At 29.2% G+C, this 21,551-nt stretch overlaps 4 protein-coding genes across 5 annotated transcripts in view; 2 read left to right on the top strand and 2 right to left on the bottom strand.

Moving 5' to 3' along the window:
• Nucleotides 1–21,074, bottom strand: part of LOC103569956 (uncharacterized) — a 74,534-nt gene extending 53,460 nt beyond the window's left edge. Inside the window, exons 1-2 of the mRNA XM_053742746.1 lie at nt 20,843–21,074; nt 464–526 (exon numbers count right to left, since the gene is read on the bottom strand). The gene's annotated coding sequence lies outside the window, so the exon portion shown is untranslated. The remainder of the gene's footprint in view (nt 1–463; nt 527–20,842) is intronic.
• On the bottom strand, nt 14,979–17,123 carry LOC103569932 (glutamate--cysteine ligase regulatory subunit). The gene is made up of 6 exons (XM_008547490.2): nt 16,623–17,123; nt 16,401–16,442; nt 16,209–16,326; nt 15,934–16,133; nt 15,278–15,392; nt 14,979–15,124 (listed from the first exon to the last, which is right to left on the bottom strand). The coding sequence occupies exons 1-6, from the start codon at nt 16,710–16,712 to the stop codon at nt 14,988–14,990; spliced, it is 702 nt and encodes a 233-aa protein (XP_008545712.1). The 5' UTR covers nt 16,713–17,123; the 3' UTR covers nt 14,979–14,987.
• On the top strand, nt 17,419–19,472 carry LOC103569918 (transmembrane protein 14C). Of its 2 annotated transcripts, XM_014440345.2 has the most exons (5): nt 17,419–17,616; nt 17,750–17,939; nt 18,431–18,829; nt 18,892–19,126; nt 19,194–19,421. In XM_014440345.2, exons 1-3 carry the CDS (start codon nt 17,541–17,543, stop codon nt 18,489–18,491), a joined length of 327 nt encoding a protein of 108 aa, XP_014295831.1. In that variant the 5' UTR covers nt 17,419–17,540; the 3' UTR covers nt 18,492–18,829; nt 18,892–19,126; nt 19,194–19,421. The 2 variants fall into 2 exon arrangements, with proteins under 2 accessions (XP_014295831.1, XP_014295829.1); XM_014440343.2 differs by lacking the exons at nt 17,419–17,616; nt 17,750–17,939 and having other exon boundaries at nt 18,505–18,829; nt 19,194–19,472.
• LOC128668921 (uncharacterized) lies at nt 19,688–20,444 on the top strand. Its single transcript, XM_053742749.1, has 3 exons — nt 19,688–19,769; nt 19,842–20,076; nt 20,161–20,444. The coding sequence occupies exons 1-3, from the start codon at nt 19,688–19,690 to the stop codon at nt 20,387–20,389; spliced, it is 546 nt and encodes a 181-aa protein (XP_053598724.1). The 3' UTR covers nt 20,390–20,444.
• Nucleotides 21,075–21,551: the final 477 nt, after the last annotated feature.

The raw sequence follows: 21,551 nt of genomic DNA, 5'->3' as shown, positions 1-21,551 counted from the left end.
GCATTAAAATATTTTCTTTTGTAATGCAAGGATGATGTGGGGTAAAATTTAAATGTTGTGTGCTGTTTGACGAGTATGGTTAGTAATTGTGCTGAGATCCCTAGTTTGTCTCACGATTTACAGGTGTTACGAAATTTTAGAATTATGTGTGTGTGTGTGTGTGTGTGTGTGTGTGTGTGTGGATCAAATGCGTGGGTTATTATTATGGACTAGTCTCGTGCTTACGAGATGCATATATTATAATTAGTTAGGGTTAATGAACTTGTGTGAAATTATTTTTTCTTTAATCATTTTTCTTTTTATTTAAATTTTTTTTGCCTTGATGCATTTTGGCTTAGAAATTTTTGAAACAAGAAAAAATAAATAGAATTTAAATTATCATTTAAAAAAATTCATATTCAATTAAGAAAAAAAATTTTTCATTGCCAATTTCATCCCCTATATTAAAAAATTTTTAACTCACCATTGTGCCATCTCTGTAACTCTTCCCAAGATTACAACCATCACTTGACAATGAAAAAAAATCCTGTAACACAAAACCAAAATTTAAAAATTGAAAAAAAAATTAATTGACTTTTTTACCCCGTATAAAAATTTTTATAGACTCTCGTTACCAATCTATAGTAAATATTCTCATTAATAATATTTATATCATATTTTTTTTTATAATTTCAAATTTAATAAAAATTATATTATACATTTATATATAAGGCCTTTGAAAGCCAATAAATATAACAGTATTATCTAAGTAATGCATTGTTCTAATCCCCTTTAGTTATACACATATAACTACACATTATTACTATACTTATTGCATAAATATAGACATAAAATTCCCACCTAACATAAACATATATACACAGTATATATAAATAAACATAAATGTAATTTATCAATTTTTTTTTCTTTTCATATTAATCCTTTTTTTTCCACAGTCTCTTTCTTTTTTCATTACAAATATATATATATATATATATATATATATATATCTACGCAATTTTTCTAACGGTTAACGTCGCACCTGGGCGCGTCAGAGAGCACAACTTAGTGCGTGCAAGTCACTAAAGAAGTCGGAGGTCACTGTACCTTGAGAAACATAACGTACATTTTATTATTATTATTATTATTATTATTATTATTATTATTATTATGTTATAAAAATTTACGGAGTGAATGCGGAGCAGATAAGTGTTCACTTATTGATTTCCCTCAGAGTAAAATTCACTCCGAAGGAAGTTTAATTTAGGATTAAAACTCCAAATTGGAATGAATGCTGATTTAATAATTTTTTATTAAATTATTTACAATGAGAAAGCATGAAAATGTAGTCCATTTTTTATTTCAATCTATATACATATGAATACAGATAGAGTAAGCATTAAGTGTAAGTAAAATAATGTGTAAACGTATAAGAACAATTAACGCGAATTAAACGCACCACTATGTATATTATAAATATGTTCTCACGATATTCTTGTTATCTTTAACAGTAATGACGTCATGGTTTTGAACTTCTCATCAAGCAGGTCCAGAAATAAAAATAGCTAATTTCTATTTATAAATAAATATACCTTAATTGGGGTAATTATTTTACTTTATAGATTTTATACAAAACAGACAAATTATAAAATCAAGTGTTGCACTGGAATATATTAACGGGTTCTTTTATTTTGTAATTTATTTAATTATTTATGTGTTTTTTTTTATTTTTTTAATTTAAAGTGCTGATGCAGCTGATAAAATTATGGTAATTTTATTTGATAATGTAGATGTAGTATCTGAATAATTAATTTGAATTTTGTTAGGGAACTTAGATTTTCATTTTAATCATAAATTACTCGATTTTATGTCATGACTCGCAGTTACTGTCAAATATTTAAATTAAGTCTTTCCACTTTGAGTCCAAAGATATTATTCCTAGTATTATGATTATTAAGATATACAAAAATTAAATATAAGGAATAGAAACAAGACAACTTTCATTGTCTTAAAAAATTTTGTGATTTTTTCCACTTGTTAAAATTTTTTTTTATCCCGAAATATCTTACTCTCATAATCGAAAAAAAATCGTAGTCTCGGACAAAGTTGACAAAAAAAAATTGTCACTTAGTTAAGCTGAATTTTTATTAAATTATCAAAATTAAAATTTTGAGTTTATTTTCAAATTTTTAAATATTCAAAATTTCACATGACCCCTTGTTCCTCTACTTCCATTTTACTCTTTCAGTTATAGGCTATCATCAATGGCAACCACACAGTGTCCATAATCTACAACGTGACATATCTCCGAGATACGGACCTCAAAAAATTAATTTTTTAAAATTTTCCTCCGTTGCTAATTTTAGCGTCTAATAGTTTCTACCTAAGGCTATCAATTTATCAATTAAATGTAAAATACTAATGACAAAATTTTTCCAATAGTTCCTTTGTCATAATTCTCGACAATTCACGACTTTTAAAATCATAAATAAATCTGCGTAAAAATAATGCTGTAAATTTTATCATTAAATGACTGACAGCAGATAAAAATTTTTTCCTTCTCCCAAATATATGAAATTATCGAATAACTAATTTATCATTTTGATCATAAAATCGAATTTTTATTTCTATTAAATAGATATAAAAAATATGTTGAGTTTAGTGTTGGTAGCTAAGATCTTCCACGGTATAAAAATCACAGCACATGTGTGTACCTTGTGTGTGTGCCGTATCACGGGCGGCAGAGAACGGATGTCTGGTGTGTAAGGAACCGCTAAAATGGTGTTCGTTCTTATCAGCAAGATCTAGAGCGGCGATGCGAAGAGAAGCACGCGGAACGCCGAGTAGTCGCGGAGGGTTCCCTCTACACTCTTATAGCTGTGCAATACAGCTCGCTTGCTTACAACCTCTGTGTATTTTATTCTGTAAATGAACCTACCAGCATATACCAACCACCTTATCCACACACACACACGTCCACACAATAAAACATATCACAAGGTATAGGTATAGGTAAAAGGGCTGGTCTTGTGCTTTTGTTGGTACTTGGTCTTGGCGTCTTGGGTATCATTGTACCCATGCTATGCTCTCAATACTCTCGCCGATCTCTACCATTTCTACCAAAGTATTTTTTATTATATCTTTTCCTTATCCCTTGTATTTCCTTTTATTCCTTTTTACCACGTCCCTTACTTTACTCTATAGATATATATTTATTTTTTTTTTTTTTTACGTTAGCTTTTACTCTTTTAGTTACATTTGGCGGTTTCTTTTACTTTCGGTTGATCCTGATGGTGCCGTTACCAGAAACTGCCCAACTAGCTAACCAATGTCTTGTCTTATATATATGTGTGTATGTATATAAATATATACTGTCTACTGTTAATAAACCGGGAAAAAAGTAAACTCATAAGACAACGGAAGGTACGTAATGACAAAGCGTAATTAGAGTGAACATAAAGTACGTGGTAAAATACACATGTATAAACTTTTTAAATAATTTATTTATTTTAAATGTACAATAAATTTGTGCAAAGTAAACATCCTGAGATCAGTTAAAAAAATCCCGAGTCAAAAAAAAAATTCAGTTTAGTCCTGAAAGTGGTAAAATGGGTCGTAACTACTACTTTGAAGACTAAACTGATAACTTTCAATACTGTCGTCAATCTTCAAATTTTAAACTGATTTTTAAAAACCTCATTGAGAACTTTGAGACTTATCGAATCTTATTAATTTTATTTCTTCGTGTTGCGTCGGGTATTACGACAAAAGGAATTAATAAAGGACTAAGTCTGATAATTGATTAATTATATATGCGAGATATAATAATAAGTACAGCAAGTGTATTTATGCATAAAAAATATAAAATAATTTTCTAGGTATTTAAAATATTGCTTACTACTCGTAAAGAGATTGTAATTCGTTAATTAGACAGCCAAGACGTCCTACGGAGTCGAGAGTTGGCCTTAATTGCCATTGCGCGTCCTCAACGCACATTACATTTTTGTTATTAATTTTTTTTCTCTTATGTAGGAGTTTTTTTTTTTTTTTTTTTTTTTTCCATTCATTTATTCAGTTTTTTTTCTTTTTAGAAACGCGGAGCGAACCCACGCGCGAGATCCGCCGATTATAAGATAACGAGGGCTACGGGCTCGATGAAAGGCGTTTCTCGTCACGTCGTTATAAAAATCAATTCTTTTTATTAATTACATATATATTTATATTTTTTAAATGATTTTTATTTAACGCAAGTAAACCAACAAACGATTGCGGGCTCCGCTGAACAAGAAAAAATTTTAATCGCAAAAAAAGTAATAAAAAATTTTTGATTGAAAAAAAAATTATTTATATTTATTACTATCACATATATCATGTTGATGAAATGATTGATTACTTGTTTAAATATTTAATCGTGTAATTCGATTCATTCGACAGTTTTGTCTATAATATTTCATTTTAATGTTTTTAACCAGAAATAAATTAGTCTAGACTCAAAAAAAGTCAAAATTAAATATAAGTACAAATAAACAAGTCCTTTTTTTTTAGTCCTAGTCATCCGCGTGTCCTTGTCCTGATTCAAATGTCGTAAAAATAAAAATAAAATTAAGAGAGCGGAAGCGAGTCGCAACATTTCACTTTTTCGCAACTAGTGTACACTCGTCGAGCCGAAAAGTATTGCACGACTTCCGAACTGGATTTTTTATTTTTGTTTTGTTGCTACACTCACTCTTATAGTGGCCCTGGTACCATTTTATTTTATACTTATACATCACATTAATCTTTTCTTGTAATTTTTTTATTTTTTTTAGCTTTTCAGTCTCTATTTTCGACGCTCTTACTCTTAACGCGGGTAGTAGTCCCAAATATTGACCAAGCATTTATTGACGGATCTAAATATCCTTAAAAATGGAAAATTTATAACTTATATTTACATATTTTTCATGAATTAAATTTATCAATTTTACATGATATTTTGGTACCCGGACTTCAAATGCTCGGTCAATATTTCGTACCGATATCCTAGATATTTTTAATATAAATTTATACATAAATTACTCGTTAAATTTAATTAGAAATTTTTAGAAAAAAATTTTAAATTCCCATTTTGTATTTTTTACAAGATAAGAGACCCAGTACCCAATCAGTTTTTTTTATATTTAAAAAAATTTTGACGTTTCTCTTCATAAGTTTTTTTTTTAAATAATTTAAATAATTTTCTGACTAAGAAAAATTTTAATTAATAAGTATATACTATATTTAATATGTATATAAAATATGATGTATACAGTGCATAATATAAAAACAGTAAACTTTATAAAATATAAAAATTAAAACGGTATAAGAAAATTTACTAACGTGATGCCGATCATTAGGATGCAATTAAATTTACAATTTTCATTCATAATTCATTCACATTGTATATTATTACACGGTTCCTAACGTCTCGTGGGAACTCGTTAAGACGCATGAGGGTTAGTTAGATGTACACATTATATACATATATATACATATATATAGATATGCGTATAAAATGAATAGAGAGGTCATCATGATTTTACTCAGTGTCGATTGATTTGCGTTGAAAAAAAAAACAATTAGTGTAATTACTCGAATATTTATAATTAATTGCATTAATCCAGTAATTACAGTAATTTTTAATTAATTAACTGTTAAATATTATATGTTGATAAATAAATATTCAAATGTATTTTCAAAAAAATCAAGTATAAAAAAATAGTTTTATAATGCAGTAAATATTTTATTTAAATCCGGCGTGTATTTTACTCGGTTGTATCTCAAGTGATAAAGAAAAATGTTACAGTAGTAGGATATCTGTCGATATTTTTACTTTATCTTAAACAGTCTCTTATTCCCAGTAATACGGTACTTTTGAAAAACATTAAATTTATTTATTATTTTTATTTTATTTCAAATGAATAAAAGATTGGAAATTTTTATTTTCATTTTTTACACTGGATAATAGTGATAAAAAATTTATAAAATGTATGATAATAATGAAAAGGTCAAGTAATAGGTGTGTTGATATTTAAAATAAAACATAATAATAATAAGTATTAGATTGGATACAGACATGGATTCGGAGGTAATGTAACGAGAGATCAAAAAATTTGAGTGGGCATGTGACGACGTGATCATGAATCTACTCACTTCATATATATATATATATATATATATATATATACATATATAGGAGGTAAAAGAATCGTAACTGTATCGGAGATCGGATTACTAGATGATAACAATCGATCACGATCGATCCATGCTCGTTGATATTTCACTCCAGTCGTCGCGATCTCATGCATTTAAGTTTTCTTCACTTGACATTTATATTATTCTAACATATTTTCATATATGTTAGAATTGTTTATCATCTTTCAAATTCAAAATAAATCCATAATTTATTTTGAACTTCATCTTTTGTTCAAATTTAAAAATTGAACCATTATAATTTTTTTTTATTTAAAATTTGAAAATTTGAATCAATTGAAGATGAGGAATTTTTAAAGAGACGAGACTGTTTAATTAACAAATATAAACGTAGCAGGGCCTGATAAAGAGCGAGTATCGGCAATAAACTTCGAGCCGCCTCCAACGTGACCGATAACACACTCTTTAAAATATTCCTACTCGTATATATCTATATATCTATATATCGGTCGCGGTGTTTTCTCTCGGTCAGTGCTTACGCCGGGGGCCCGATATACTATATACGCGAACGCACCTTAACGCCCACATTCCCGTAAGATCGCGGGGGTGTACGCACTGCATTTTGTTATTTTTATTTCATTTTATTCAGCATTTTATTTTTTTAGTTATTTTTAAATTTATACATCTATACATATTTCTCTCCATCCTAGAACGCGAGGTATGCCGGGATACCCTACACAGACGTTACGCATCAGGTATCCGTAAAATATGTGCACAGCGTTTTATAATAGACGCTCCTCCTTATCCTCCTCCTTTTTCTTAAGGAAATTTATTCTCCCTCGCGAACATTTTCTCGGCTTGTATTCTAACTACCAAAGCAACACGGTAACAATTGATCGGCTAAATATTATCGTTAATTCAATTATCCAAGAAAAAATCGACAAATTTTTATTATGCTGTCGACGAAATTCTAAACAGGAAGTTGAGTCGTCAGAAAATTATTACGTTGCACTATTATTTTGTTTACTTTGAATATAATAAAAAAATATTTGCGTTCTCAAAAACTTAGTATTACCTTAAATACTCCGTTTTGCCCCTTCTCTTAGAAAATTAATCATATCATTGCATATTTTACATATTTTTATATTTAAATTTTTCAAGTGTCCAAAATTAGCTCTTAGGTGACCAAAAACGGCATCTCTACCCTGTCAAGTAGCCTCAGATAATTTGAGTAATTTAAAATTTTTTTTCAAAACTCAATTTGATAAAATTTGAAAAAAAAAAAAAAAAAAGAAATTGTCGGCGAGTTGCAAGTAAAAGTACTTTACAACCGTTTATTTTATTTACTTGACTCGAAATGTTTTTTGTTAGCGTTGATATTTATTTATTTATTTTTTTTTTCACTTTATTCAAGATTGAGAAGCGTATCATTTGCATGTCTGCAGGTCGGAGCAGCCACGAAAATGTCGTGGTAGTCAGGGGCCTGTGGGAGAGCAGAGAGTGCGTAACGCAAAGCACGATGACCACGAGTAGAGAATTGTCGTCGCCGTCGTCGGGTCGTTCGACTGTTGACTCGATTTTTCGAGTAGCGTAGAACGCCAGAGGAGATATATCTCCCGATGTGACTGCAAGGGGGAAATAAGAAGAAGGAGGAGGGAAGAGAAAAGGAAGAGAGCCCTTTCTCACCACCACAAGTATCAACATCAGCCAGAAGCAGTCTCAGGCAACCTCAGAAGCAGCAGAGTATCAGAACCACCCGCTTCCCTTGCTTCCAGTCCCATTTACTTATACTTGCTCTTCTTCTCAATTCTCATTCTCTCGCGTCCTTTTGCTTCGGTCCCTTTGCCTCCACTCAACTCAGCTTGCAAGAGATACTATACGGAGGCAACTGTTGCCGTCTTGGCACACACGGCACACACCATCTTTCCTCTCCACCTTTTATATTTAACTCTTTTTACTCTCTTTTACTTAACTCTTTCATCGCTACATAAATATATATATGTGTGTGTGTGTGTGTGTGTGTGTGTGTGTGTGTGTGTGTGTGTTGCAGACGAGTTGGTGTATATACCCTTGTGCAATATATATATGTATATATATAAGAGGAAGGATACATACAGAAGGGACAGAACTCGCCGCTACGGAGACAACATAAAGATTTAAGACTCTGAGTTGCGCCAATAAACATGCTGTGTGCTCAGGATCTCAGAGACTGGTGCCTTGGAGATCTCCGAGTGTGCATTTTGCTTCTGTGTTCCGTTTTCTGTTCCGCTCCATTCGCCCTTTTCAAATATATATATATATATATATATATATATATGAATTTTTTTTCATATTTATTTATTTATGTGTATAAATGACATACGTAAATATATAAGAGCAATGAACCAGATCTTCATAAAAAAAATTGAATATTTCAGTTTTTATTTATTTGGTCAGTTTTGGTGGTTTAAAAAAACCTTTACCAAAAATAAGTATCATTTATATTTTTATCAAAACTCAGTATTTTGACTGACGAATAAATTTAAGCAAGAAATTATTTGGATAGAATTTAGAATAGGGTGGAAAAAAATTCATATCTCCAATTGCTTTGAAATAATCGTAGAGTAACAAACATCAAAAACAGTTTTAGAGAAAAATTTTTAGCCCACGTTACTCAAGTTTAATTTCTGTGTCCATCAGATCTATGATAGCTTCTTTGAAAGCTAAAAAAATTCCTTTGAATAAAAAAAACGAGCCTCAGAATTGTCAAAAGAAAGCAAGAAATCCCAGGACGAATACAATCATCAAGATACTGCATCAAATCCACCTGTCTGCAACTGGATGGAAATTCCCTGTCGCGTCTCCAAACATATAGTCTTCTCAAGAAAATACAATCCTTAAAAAAGGGTTCTCTTACTATCTCATAGCCAACCAGCAGCTCAACAACTCTTGCAGCAACCGCAGGGTGGCAGCGTCTCCTCTCTACTCTCATACATTCACCGGCTCGTAACTTAGTATCTTTCTCTGTTATCCAAGTCGGTTCCACACAACCAGCACTATTACTTCTACATCGACATCCACACCCACATCTACATCTACATCTACATCTACAACAACAACAGCAACTACGACAGGAACTACAATAATAACAACAAGATGTGGTGCTGCTGTAGATACAGCAACTCAAGATACTTGTGAGAGCTACTTCTTCTACTTAGCCGTGGTATCGTCGGGCCAGCCGCAATATATGCCATCTTATGTGTATCCCATTCTCTATACCCTACACTGTAGCCGCCCTCGTGTATCTCTTTCTCTCCCTAACCGAGCGTCTTTCTCACTCTACTTATTCCGTATAAAACCGGGCAAGGTAAAACTTAAGGTAGTAAAGACACCACCAGCACTACCACCATCAGCATCACCACCATCACCATACCATTATTGTTTCTTTCTTCTTCTTCTACTCTTATTTTCTGTCCTTTTGCCCGTTTTCTGCTTCCGCAAACGACAGCCCGCTTATTTATACCCAAAGGTTTTACTTTGGATCGCACACGGGAGCGAGAAACCTCAAGAGAGAACCCACTTTTATAAAAAGACAACCTACTGTGGAAAAAATAAAACAAACTCAAGTATTTACTTTTATTTAGCGTTTCCCTCAAATAAGGTATTCACCGAGGGATGGAGATTTTTAATATATGTAAATATATATATCAGGGTGTGTCATTTCAGAGAAACTATTATTGTTTTTTTTTTTTTTTTTTTTATGGTGTCAAATAATTTTTTAGTAAATATGAAAATTCAAATTTTAAAAACGATTTTAGTTTTTGATTTTAATTTTAAAATTATTTAGATCTGATTAGATCAACGTAGATGATTTTTATAAATTTTAAATCTATAGATCTCTAATCTGCCATATTTGGATGATAAATTTAAAAATTAGTGTCGCGCTTTTAAAATAAAACAAAAAATTCACATAAATCCCAATGTATATTTATATATATTTATATATATGGACATGCTGAAGATAAAATAGTGGGAGGAAAAAATTCTAAGGGAAATTCCCACATGAAGAAACTGAGGATCGAGGATTTAAGATTGAGGATCAAAGAGATGAATGATCAGATGGTTCGCGAGAGATGCAAAGAGCAGCATTGAAAAATGTATTTCTGAGTATAAGAGTTGTTTGTATGTGAAGAATAAGTTGTGAGCATACTATAAGAGAATGAGATAAATAAACAGAGACAATTCCGTTAGTGCATCACCTGTCACATACACCGGATGGATCACATGCAACAGGTCTATATAGAATACTCAATTGACGTCGACTGATACTTTGAGACACTGAGTTTTCTTATTCTTATATATAACTTTGCTATATTGTATGTGGGGATGGATGTGAATGTCAATGTATGTATGTATATATATGTGAATGTTTTGTTGTATTTAAGTATTAGTTTTGCGTGTAGTGTGTAGTGTGTAGGTAGAGTCTATTACGCGGGCTGTTTTATCTCTGGCCGGGGTACACAAGAGCTACCCATGTCGAGCTTTATCTCTTTGTACTACTTCAATGTACGCCACGGCGGCACTGATGGGTCTCGCGTCCGTCAATGGCACACATGTCTGCCACGCGCCGACCGTACCTACTGACTATAAATTTATATCACTTCATTTTTCCTGCTATCTACTTTTTTGCAATTTATAACAGTTGTGAGTTTTTTTATCTACTCATGGAAAATTTTAATTTTATAAGCCAACTGATTCAATAAAAAATTTTATCTCGAAAATTCAGTGGAAAAAATAATTATTAATTGTTATTTTCATAAATTTATCACTTATTTTTTAATAAAAATTTTGAAGTCACTTTAGTCAATGAAATTTAAAAATCTAATCAAAGAAATTCTATGGAAAATTTATAGAAAATGCACCGACAGGGAAATTCTATAGAAAATTTATAGAAAATTAGCCGATAGGGAAATTCTATAAAAAATTTGTCTATAGAAAAACTCTATAGAAAATATATAGAAAATTCACCGATAGGAAAATTCTGTAGGAAATTTATAGAAAATTCACCAACAGGGAAATTCTATAGAAAATTTATAGAAAATTCACCGACAGGAAAATTCTGTAGGAAATTCATAGAAAATTCACCAACAGGGAAATTCTATAGAAAATTTGTAGAAAATTCACCGACAGGGAAATTCTATAGAAAATTTATAGAAAATTCACCGACAGGGAAATTCTGTAGGAAATTTATAGAATATTCACTTACGGGAAATTCTATAGAAAATCTATAGACCGTCACCCTGAAATTTCCAATAAAAATAAATATTTCAATGAATTAAAAAAAAATATATATATATCAACTCATTAAATATTTATAACTAATAATAAGTCGGCATATAATTTAAATAAAGACATAATTTAAAATGCAAACCGACTTTAGGTGTTAGTTTAATAAACATATTAATGATTTATGACTTCCTATAATCTAATATTAAATTTTTAATGCCAGCCATTCCTTAAGTTATTCAAGGAAACACCGCAGTAAAAAAACGTTATTAAATATATTTAAAAAATGATATAAGGTGCAATAAATATGATTTTAGACACGTAATTTATTTATACATATAGTATAGCATATATATAGGTATCGAGAATGCGTAAGCGTAGTAAGCAAAAACCTGTAGTAGTACGTTCTTCATGATTTATCCGGGAACAAAGAAGCTAAGCTGGTGGTGACTTGTGTACTGCTACCGTGTGTGTAAAGTAACACGCGATGACACCTACAAGCTTTGTTGCTACTCGTGATTCACTTTAAATTCGCATCGCGAGAGACTCAACCATGTATTTTTTTATCCCCAGCTATTTTTTCTACTCCTTATTTTTATTTATCCTTCTCACACCTTCCTCACAATTTACGATTAAAAAATTCACGATTCGCATTATGATAACCCTCGTCATAAATAAATAACTCTCTAATAATACCAACATATAATGATGATAATAAAAAAAAATAGTTAAATACGGAAGGACATTAGTCCTTAAACCCCAGTATTTTTTAAAAGGGGAGGGAAGTAAAAAAAGAATAAATAAATAGATGCCAGATCGGTTTTGGTTTTAAGAAAAAATAAATAAAGTTGGGCAGTGCGTTAGCCGGTAAGCAAAAGCGAAGCCGAACAAATAAATGCTGGAAAACAGGAACAAAACCGACATTATGTGGCATTAACATACAAAGTATGTCAGAGCCCATGGTCTCTCGAGAGGCATAACATAGTATCGGTCGCATACTATGTTACCTCGCCCTGCTCCTGCTTTTGCTCCTGCTGTTGGCATCAGCAACCGACCATAATACTATAAGACCAGCAACAGCACCACCAGTTTATTCCAACTTCACCGGACACTAAAGACTAAAGACAACAACTAACAACTGATATTCTTTTATTCTCCGGTATTGAGTCTACTTGTTTAAATAAGGGCTTATAAAGCAATAATTAACAATAAAAGTCTATAATGATAATTCTTTTTTAACAAAATATATAAATCAAGGAGTGGATTTTTTTTTTATTAACTACCGGTGGAGAACCGGGCAAAAGGGCAACCGAATTTTTTTCCAAGTAGTTTATTAATTCAGCAATTGAGTTCAAAAAAAAATTAATGCTTTTACTATAAAATTACATAAGACTGAAGTTTGTGGACAATTAAAAATTTTTGGATTTTTTTTTGACAGATCAGTTCGAAAAAAAAAAAATAAAATAAAAATATGCACATGTAGAAAATTTAAAAAACTATAAGTGCAATTTTTTAAAAATATTTTTTTTTTTTTAATTTTTCGTTTTGAAAAAAATCCAAAAATAATAAAACGTCGGTTAACTTTAGTATCATAGTTACATACTAAAATTTTTTGAATTTAAATACAAGACAAAAAATAAATTTTGATTTTTTAAATTCAAAATTTGGTTTATTTTTTTTTTAATTATAAGTAAAGAGAAAAAAAATTAATTTTGTCTGGCCCCCCTCTATATGAAGAATGAAATAAAATGATTGATTTTATTTTATTTGTTTAAATGTCAGAAATTTTTGACCCGCAGTACCAAAAAAATTGAAAGAGACGTGGATCAATTCGGGGATGAATAGTTAATTAGAAATTTGAAAAAACCTTGAAAAATATAACAATAATATCAAATAATATATATGTAGTAGTAAGTAATGCAGGTAAGTTTGGTATGATTTTTTTCAATTTTTTTGTTGCTTATGCATTCGCTTCTTATACAAGTTGCGTCCTCTTCTTGCACGGGCACGCGGTGCGGCATTCGCGCAAAGAGTCGCAAGAACGGAGGCCTACTGTGAGGAAAGACAGCAAGAAAGGGATAAAGTAAACTGAAGAAAACCACTACTACTTTTACTACTACTACTTTTACAGTAAAGGGATCTCCGCTCAGCTCGGAGAGCGAACCAACAAAACGAAAAATTCAAATCTACACTACGCGGTTTCTCCGACCAGACATATATATGTACGAAGGACCAACATATACAGAGACTCCAAAGGATTCTCTTGTGTCTTTACTGCCTAGTCGACTCCCGAGCGGCTACTGCTAGAAAGGCCACCGAAAAAAGTTCAAGTAAATATCAAAAAACCTACTGGCCAAAAAAAAATCAAAATTGATTTCATTATTTTTTCAAATAATTGATTAGGGCTATCGCTTTTTATTTTAAGAATTCACTGATGATCTAGAAAGGACTCGAGCGACTTTTCAAAGATTTTTAAGTTCGATAATAATTTATCTCTCTTTTTTTGATGGACAATATCGAGGAGATTCAAAAGAAGTAAAAGAAGTGAATAAAAAAATTGTCAATCGGATAACAGATGCTCAGGTTATACCATCATTCTTAAATCGCGGATGAATTTTAAATTAGTTCGGATCTATTCCTTCGATTTGCATGCACTGATGGATTTATTTTTATTCACTCGCAAATTTATATTCCACAAGCCGTTAAACCAGTCTGTCTTCTTGTATATTTACCAGTATAGATATATATGTACACATAAAGGAAATAATTTAAAATGAGATTATAAAAAAAAAATCGGTCTATCAGTTGACCCTGCGGGCCAGCCTCAATACTTGCTGCTGTTTTCAAGCTCTTTAAGCTCGAAAAACTCTTTTGTTTTCTGTAGGATTTGTTTAGGATTTTCCGAGAAGACATTTTCTCTAAGTTTTCTCTTTACTTCAACGTTCTAGGGCCATTTCAGAAGCCCTCGTCTGAAGCTTCAACAGAAAATACATACTCAATGCATAAACGATCGGTATTCGGGGCTCAATGTTGGGAAAAAAATGATTTTTCTTCATTTCGATATGCTAGAGCTATTTCGGAAGCCCTTCTCTGAAGCTTCTATAGAAAATACACATTCAATACTTAAACTAGGATTTCTTCTCTAGAACTTCTTTAGGATTCTTAGAGAAGACTTTCATCATAACGCTGGCACATCAAAGCAAAGGAAATCAATTTCTCTAAGTTTTCTCCTTATTATTAGTTTTGATTTGATTCGCACATTCCTTATAGTTTTTTTTTAATTAATAAAATAAATAAATTATTATTTTAGTTATCAATTTTTATTAGATATTTTTTTCTTTACACTTTCTATACAATTAAAAAAAAAAAGATATACATGATTGTTTTTACAATACTAAATTATTAAATTATCCTATAAAAGTATATTTTAATTACAATTTACTTATCATACATTTAATGCTGTGAAAGTGCTATGGAATATTTTTAATAAAAATATAAATCTATGTATGTATAAATATAAATATAATAAAATTAAGTATTGAAAATAGAATAAAATTAGCAATTAGTATAATTAATCATTTATTAACATTAACAAAATATCCTTTTGATGACAGAACTCCGCGGCACTTGATGTGCACTTGATATTTAGCGACCCAATTCAATGTCGCCTCATCACCAAACAATTCAGCGAACAATTCTTTGTTTAGTATTTCTGTAATTTTAAAAATACGTAAATAGAATCGGAAAATGAATCAGATTGATAATTAACTGAGTGATTAATTATATTGTACTTAGTGTTGACGATAATAATATTTATTACGATCGTTTGAAGTGTTGATAAACTAATTTAATCACTTGTACTTACGATAAGGATCATTGTGTGTCAATAATTGAATGTAATGTTGTTGCGTAAATGCTTGAAGAATTGGTGGGACGACACAACACATTGCTAGGTTTATTTGTACAATTGTCGGCTTTACCTACAATCATAATGACAATTATTTTTACTTTACTTTTTTACTCAAGAAGATTTGTTTAACTTGATCATATCCCTAACAGCCACTTAGCTTGGAATTGACAGTACTTTGAAAACTGAATTTACTGAAATTTGCGGCCTGACTTTGCCGACGATTTGACAGCAAATGTTGGAATGAAAATTTGCTGTCAATTTGTCCTCAATTTAAAGGCAACTGTGGTTACAAGACAAAAACTCTAATAAAAGTTTCCTTAAATTTTTTGTCAACTTTGGGCTCTTCCATTTTTGACATCAATTTGTATACAACTTTTGAAGTGAATTTACATTTAAATTTGGGAAGTAAATTTACGTTAAATTGTATAGCAAGTTGTATACAAATTGACATCAAAAACGGAAAATCACCAATTTGACGGACATTTGGTGAAAAATTCAAGGAAACTTTTGTCAAAAAGTGTGCTATTAGGGCTATAATAGTTTCCTAGGACTTCAAAACGTCGAATATTATTTCATTAGAATAATTGTCTTTTATATTGTTTGCGTCTTACATTTGCCCACTCGTATAGTTTTATAAAAATCCCAGTATCAACATTACTGACACCAACAGACATAAGTTTTCCTGCATTAATAAATTCTTCTAACACTGGCCATAGTTTTTGTAGTGACTCCAATTCTTTTTCAATGTTTTTAGCTTCACCGTAGGCAAGAATCAAAGTCTCAATATTGTCAGTATGTAATACTTTGAGTACTGTAATTTAAAAAAAATTATTTTAGTAATGAAAAATTATTCTTATTAATTATTGTTAATGAAATAAATAAATACGTTGATTTAAAGCATCTCTAAGTAATTCAGGATCATCAGATTGCATAAATATTTTAACTGTTATTTTTAATTCCTTTCTATCACCACCACCTGCATTAATTACATCATTTCCACTTGTCTATAAAAAAACAATTAACAAATTAAATTAATTACAATTACATATTAATTAATTGTAAAAAAATGATTGCTCACATTTTGAGGATCCTTGAGAATTATTTTAAGAGCCTCGACAAGCTGCAAAAAAAAAAAATTTCAACTCCAATAATTCTAGTAATCAATAATGTAATTTACTTGTTGCGTTTATAACCTCCACTGTACAAAAAAATTAATTTTCTACATTACTAGCAAATTAATACAAACAACTGATTAGTAATTAATAATATTTTAGTTAATTAATGTATAATAAATAATTACCTCTTCCTCTGATGTCTTGCCCGCTATTAATTTCAATTCATTTAACGAAAGAATATTCCCAGTATTAAACAATACACTTTTCGAACCCATGTTTATTTCAAATTATTCAAATTTCGCGGAAAAAAAATTCAAAAATGATTACAACAAAAAGAGTAATAAGACTTTTTTTATTGTTTATTTAATTTTTTAAATAATTACTTTCACGTGACTGATTACAAGTAAACTCAAAAATATATGAGACACTGGATAAATTATATAAGTGCTCACAGTACCACGTGATAACTCGGAATGACAAGTTATCGTTATCAGAACTTAATCTTTAATTATTTTGTAAAAATAATTAAATGACTCATTAGAAAATGACTGAATTATTTATTATCTCTAATTATTTATAAATTTCTTTTTATAAAGTTTTATTCAATATAAAATAAAAAAAAATGACGTCATTCGTTCAAAAAGAATTTTCGAATTTGAAATTGAATTCGTAAAAATTATTAATTAAAAAATTTAATTAAAATTTATAAAACTTCCTAATTATAAGAAAAAAAAAAAATTACCATCATCTGGAAACTAAATCCCTAGTTTTTAAATTCACTATCAAAAGCCCGCGAAATTCAAATTTACAACAAAAAAATCTATTCATAATTTTTTTAAATAATTATATAATTAATTTAATTCAATTTATAATTTCAATTAAATTTTTTAATAATTAATAAATTGAATAATTAATTAAATATTCCAATTTAAAAAAAAAACAAGCGGCCAACATTCAAATCCCACAAGTTCCTAAACAAATAAAATCTCGTTTGCAAAAATACTTTAGTCCGAAAAAAACATTCGCGGTATATGACGTTTTTAACAACAATTGCATAACCTAATAGTTAATTACTAAAACTAGTTAAAATAAAATAAGAGAAAATGCCAATTGATTACGCAGCATTCGCTTACGCGGTTTCTGTCGCCGGAGGTGGAATACTTGGTTACGTTAAATCAAGTAAGTATTTTTTAAATCAAATTATTAATTAGTAAAATTTATAAACTGAAATAATTAATCTATTGCAGTTCATAATCATACATACTATGACTAAGTATTTTATTTTCTTACTAATTTGCATATTTTTTAACAGAGTCAATACCATCTTTAGCAGCTGGTTTACTTTTTGGGACAATATTGGGCTACGGCGCTTATCAAACATCGCAGGACCCACGTAATTGCGCAGTTCTTTTGGGTTCAAGTGCCACTTTGAGTGGTATGATGAGCTATCGCTATTATACTACTGGTAAAATTATGCCCGCCGGTGTCATTGCAATTATTAGGTAAAAAACAAAAAATTTATAATTAATTTTAATTTTATAATTCTAAAAGACAATCAGTAATTTTTGGATTTTTTTTTCAACATCAATTACAAAAAAAAAAAAAAAAAAAAAAAAAAAAAAAAAAAAAAAAAAAAAAAATATGCACTTTTAGAAAATTTAAAAAACTACAGGTGCAATTTTTTGAAATATTTTTTTTTTATAATTTACCATTTTTAAAGAAATTAAAAAATTATTAGGTTTGCTTATTTCAGTATTATTCCATTTTCCGAATACTGAACTTTTTGGATTTTTTTCAGAATGATAAATTACAAAAAAAAAAAGTATTTTAAAAAATTGCACTTATAGTTTTTTAAATTTTCTACATGTGCATATTTTTAGTTTTTTTTTTCTTAATAGATCTATTAAAAAAAAAATTTTAAATTGCTAATTGCCTGTAATCGTCGAGGTCATTTATGTTCAAGGAGTTAATTAATTGATTATTTTTGTTTCAGCGCTGTTATGTTTATCAGGACGGCAGTAAAAACTTTAACAGCTCCACAGAAAATCGAATAAATATCTCATTAAAATTTAAATACTGCATTTAATTTATAAATTTATAAAAATTAATGATACTGTATTTAAAATTTGATATCGAACAATAATTAATAACTAGGGTTTAAGGTTTAATGTACTTTAAATACTTGTTTGAATATTAAAAAACATAATTTTCAAACCTAAAATTTGACGTACATAAATTTATTTATCAATAATTAAGTAGAGATAATTTTGTTAATTAAACTTCCTTAAAATGAGTGATTTAATAGAAGATCAGTTTACGTCTTTTAATTTTCCGGCATTTGCATGCGCTGCCGGTGTAACCGCAGTTGGAATATACGATTATAAAAATACAAGTATGTGAAATTATTTTGTTAATAAATCGATTTAATTATAAAGTAATTAATGCAATTTATAGATTCAAAAGTCTCATTAGTTGGCGGATTATTTTTTGGAACGGCTTTGAGTTATGGCGCGTACCAGACATTTGAAAATCCATCAAACCCTGGGTTTCTCATGCTCACAACAGCTAATTTATCAATAACCAGTGCAACAGCTGCGGTAATTATACCTCTATCGAGATTTATCAGTGATAAATTTTATAGAGATCATGAGAATAAAATAAAGCCACTGAGACAGATTGCAAAAGCTAGGTAATATTTAAATATTTATCAATGTCTTCAGTATTCATATTAATTTTTACTATTTATTTTACACTAGTATGGCCCTACATATTTGGAGTCTATTCCGATTAGCGAGTATCAGTGCCGGATATATGATGCTCGAACAAATAAATGATGAAAGTCACTCACTAATAAAAAAAATTATTTTTTTCTATCCTACCAAAATAATGTCTCACATTATTATTAGACTTTTATAAAAATATTATTATTATTTTTTTATTCTAACCATTGAATTATTCTTATAAATAAAAGTCTTACGTATTTGTTATTATTCTTATCAAACGTAATGTTATATATATATTTGAATAAATAAAAAATTTTAATAAAAATAAAAATAATTGTAGTCAAATAATTAATTCAACTCATTAAAAAATAGAAATATAATTCAAATTTTCCCGCCTACACAATAATCAATAAAATTTGTTTGCATACTTCATAATTAATTATTAACTGAATCCTACGTGTTGAATCCTTATTGGAAAGTCATCAGTAATTCATGCATTGAATTAAAAAATAAATTCATAAAAAAAAATGAATACTTCAGATATTGTTGGGGAATTATTTTACGCAGCAATCATTGCTGTCGCTGGACTGACTGATTATTTGAAATCAAGTAAATTATAATTTACAATTTATTACTAATTATTTAAGTGCCCTAGTTCTAGACTAATTACTTTGTTTATAGAGTCAAAGGCATCGTTATTATTTGGGACTGTAATTTACACAATATTGACATTTGGAGCTTTTCAACAAGCAATCGATCCGCTAAAATGCACAATATTTGCAACAACTGCTGGCTTATTGGCGGTAATATGTCCAGTAGTAACAATTATTTTACGTTTGATTGCAATTCTTAATAATGAATTTTATAAAAAATATTCGAGCAGATCTGAAACCTATGGAATATTATCGATTTTCAGGTATTATAATTTCGATTAATAACTTTAATCATTTATTTACGGATTGATTATTAACTCAGAGAATTATTATTTTTTTTTTCCTAGTATTTTCAGATATTTTGCGGCTAGAGGAGAATGCACTGGGTCATTAGATGATATATTTTTATATATTTTCCGCAATTTTTCAAAAATATTTCAAATAATCATCATAATTCCAGATGGTAAATTTAATTTACTTAATGGCATCTTCAATTTTTTTCTGATGGCCTCAACATTTTTTGTACTGAGATTAAACGAAGAATTCGAGCTTTTGGACCAGAGATTTTTTTTATAAATATTTAACATACGAAAGTTTACTTTTGCACTCGAGACTGTTTTTTTATCACAAAATAAGTATGTAAATTTATATAATTAAATTCTAAGGCTGTTATTTATATAATATATGTAAACTATTTTAAAAATAATAATTTTATATTGAAATAGAGTTTCATAAATTTTTTAAAACGTCAAAATATTTAAAATTTCAAATAAACACTTTAATCAAATCTATAAATTCAAAAATTCCCGCCATAAATGACAGAAATTACTCGCAGCTCAACTGCGACTGTTTTAAAAATGGCGCCAAAAAAATTATCATATCCCTTTATAAATTAATAAAAGTATGTTATATATTTATAACATTTTGTTTGCATAATTAAAATATGTATCAATCATTTTGAGTATTTAAAAAAAATTAAATTTTCAATAATAATTTATAATCAACAAAATAATAAATTTACTGACATACCAGGCTGCTAAATTTTCTTACAGATCTGCGCCCAGTGAAATTTACTTCTGGATAATTGAACATCAACCGTAGCTCATAAATTTTAAAACCCATTGTCAATTCAAAAACTCAGTAACACTCACTCACTTTTATCACCACAATCACTAAATAAAAACACTCACTCACTTTTATCACCACAGTCACTAAATACTCACTCACTTTTTAATTATAATTAATTAATGATCCTGAAGTCAGTAGACAAATTATTAAATCAAAATTATTAGACTTCAGCTAACTTCACTATTATACAATTTTTTTATAATTTATCAGTTTTTAAAAAATTCAAAAATTATTAGACGACTAACTTCAGTACCATAATTAATCAAATGATTGCGACTGTAGCTGACGATTAGCAATATTTTAAATTTTTAAATAAATAAATAAAATCTCAGTAGAATAAAAATGAAAAATGCGTCCTTAGATACTTGAAAAATCAGTTCGCTTTCTTTTCAATTTTATCACTATAATTATTTAATTTATTTATTTAAAATTAATTAACTGTCTCATATCTGCTACATTTACATTCATTTAACTAATAAAACTAATGAAAACGATATTAATTCACACAAAATTACAAAAATTTATCAAACCGAAGCTTCTGCTTCCATTCCGAACTGAGCAACTAGCCGCAGACACTCAGCGCCTTGCGGCACGCGCGCGAACTATTTAA

The sequence above is a fragment of the Microplitis demolitor genome, chromosome 1, assembly GCF_026212275.2.
Source record: "Microplitis demolitor isolate Queensland-Clemson2020A chromosome 1, iyMicDemo2.1a, whole genome shotgun sequence".
In the NCBI taxonomy this organism is placed as follows: Eukaryota; Metazoa; Arthropoda; class Insecta; order Hymenoptera; family Braconidae; genus Microplitis; species Microplitis demolitor.
Note: the sequence above shows the minus strand (reverse complement) of the source record. Positions and strands in the feature narration are given on the sequence as shown.

Bases quoted from the DNA above. Each gene is read 5' to 3' on its own strand.
- LOC128668921 (XM_053742749.1), top strand. From the start codon at position 19,688: ATGAATACTTCAGATATTGTTGGGGAATTATTTTACGCAGCAATCATT. The intron at 19,770-19,841 runs GTAAATTATAAT...CTTTGTTTATAG, and splicing joins GACTGATTATTTGAAATCAA to AGTCAAAGGCATCGTTATTA. The intron at 20,077-20,160 runs GTATTATAATTT...TTTTTTTCCTAG, and splicing joins GGAATATTATCGATTTTCAG to TATTTTCAGATATTTTGCGG.
- LOC103569932 (XM_008547490.2), bottom strand. From the start codon at position 16,712: ATGGGTTCGAAAAGTGTATTGTTTAATACTGGGAATATTCTTTCGTTA. The intron at 16,134-16,208 runs GTATTTATTTAT...TTTAAATTACAG, and splicing joins TAGAGATGCTTTAAATCAAC to TACTCAAAGTATTACATACT. The intron at 15,125-15,277 runs GTAAGTACAAGT...TTAAAATTACAG, and splicing joins GACACACAATGATCCTTATC to AAATACTAAACAAAGAATTG.
- LOC103569918 (XM_014440343.2), top strand. From the start codon at position 18,727: ATGAGTGATTTAATAGAAGATCAGTTTACGTCTTTTAATTTTCCGGCA. The intron at 18,830-18,891 runs GTATGTGAAATT...TGCAATTTATAG, and splicing joins ATACGATTATAAAAATACAA to ATTCAAAAGTCTCATTAGTT. The intron at 19,127-19,193 runs GTAATATTTAAA...ATTTTACACTAG, and splicing joins AGACAGATTGCAAAAGCTAG to TATGGCCCTACATATTTGGA.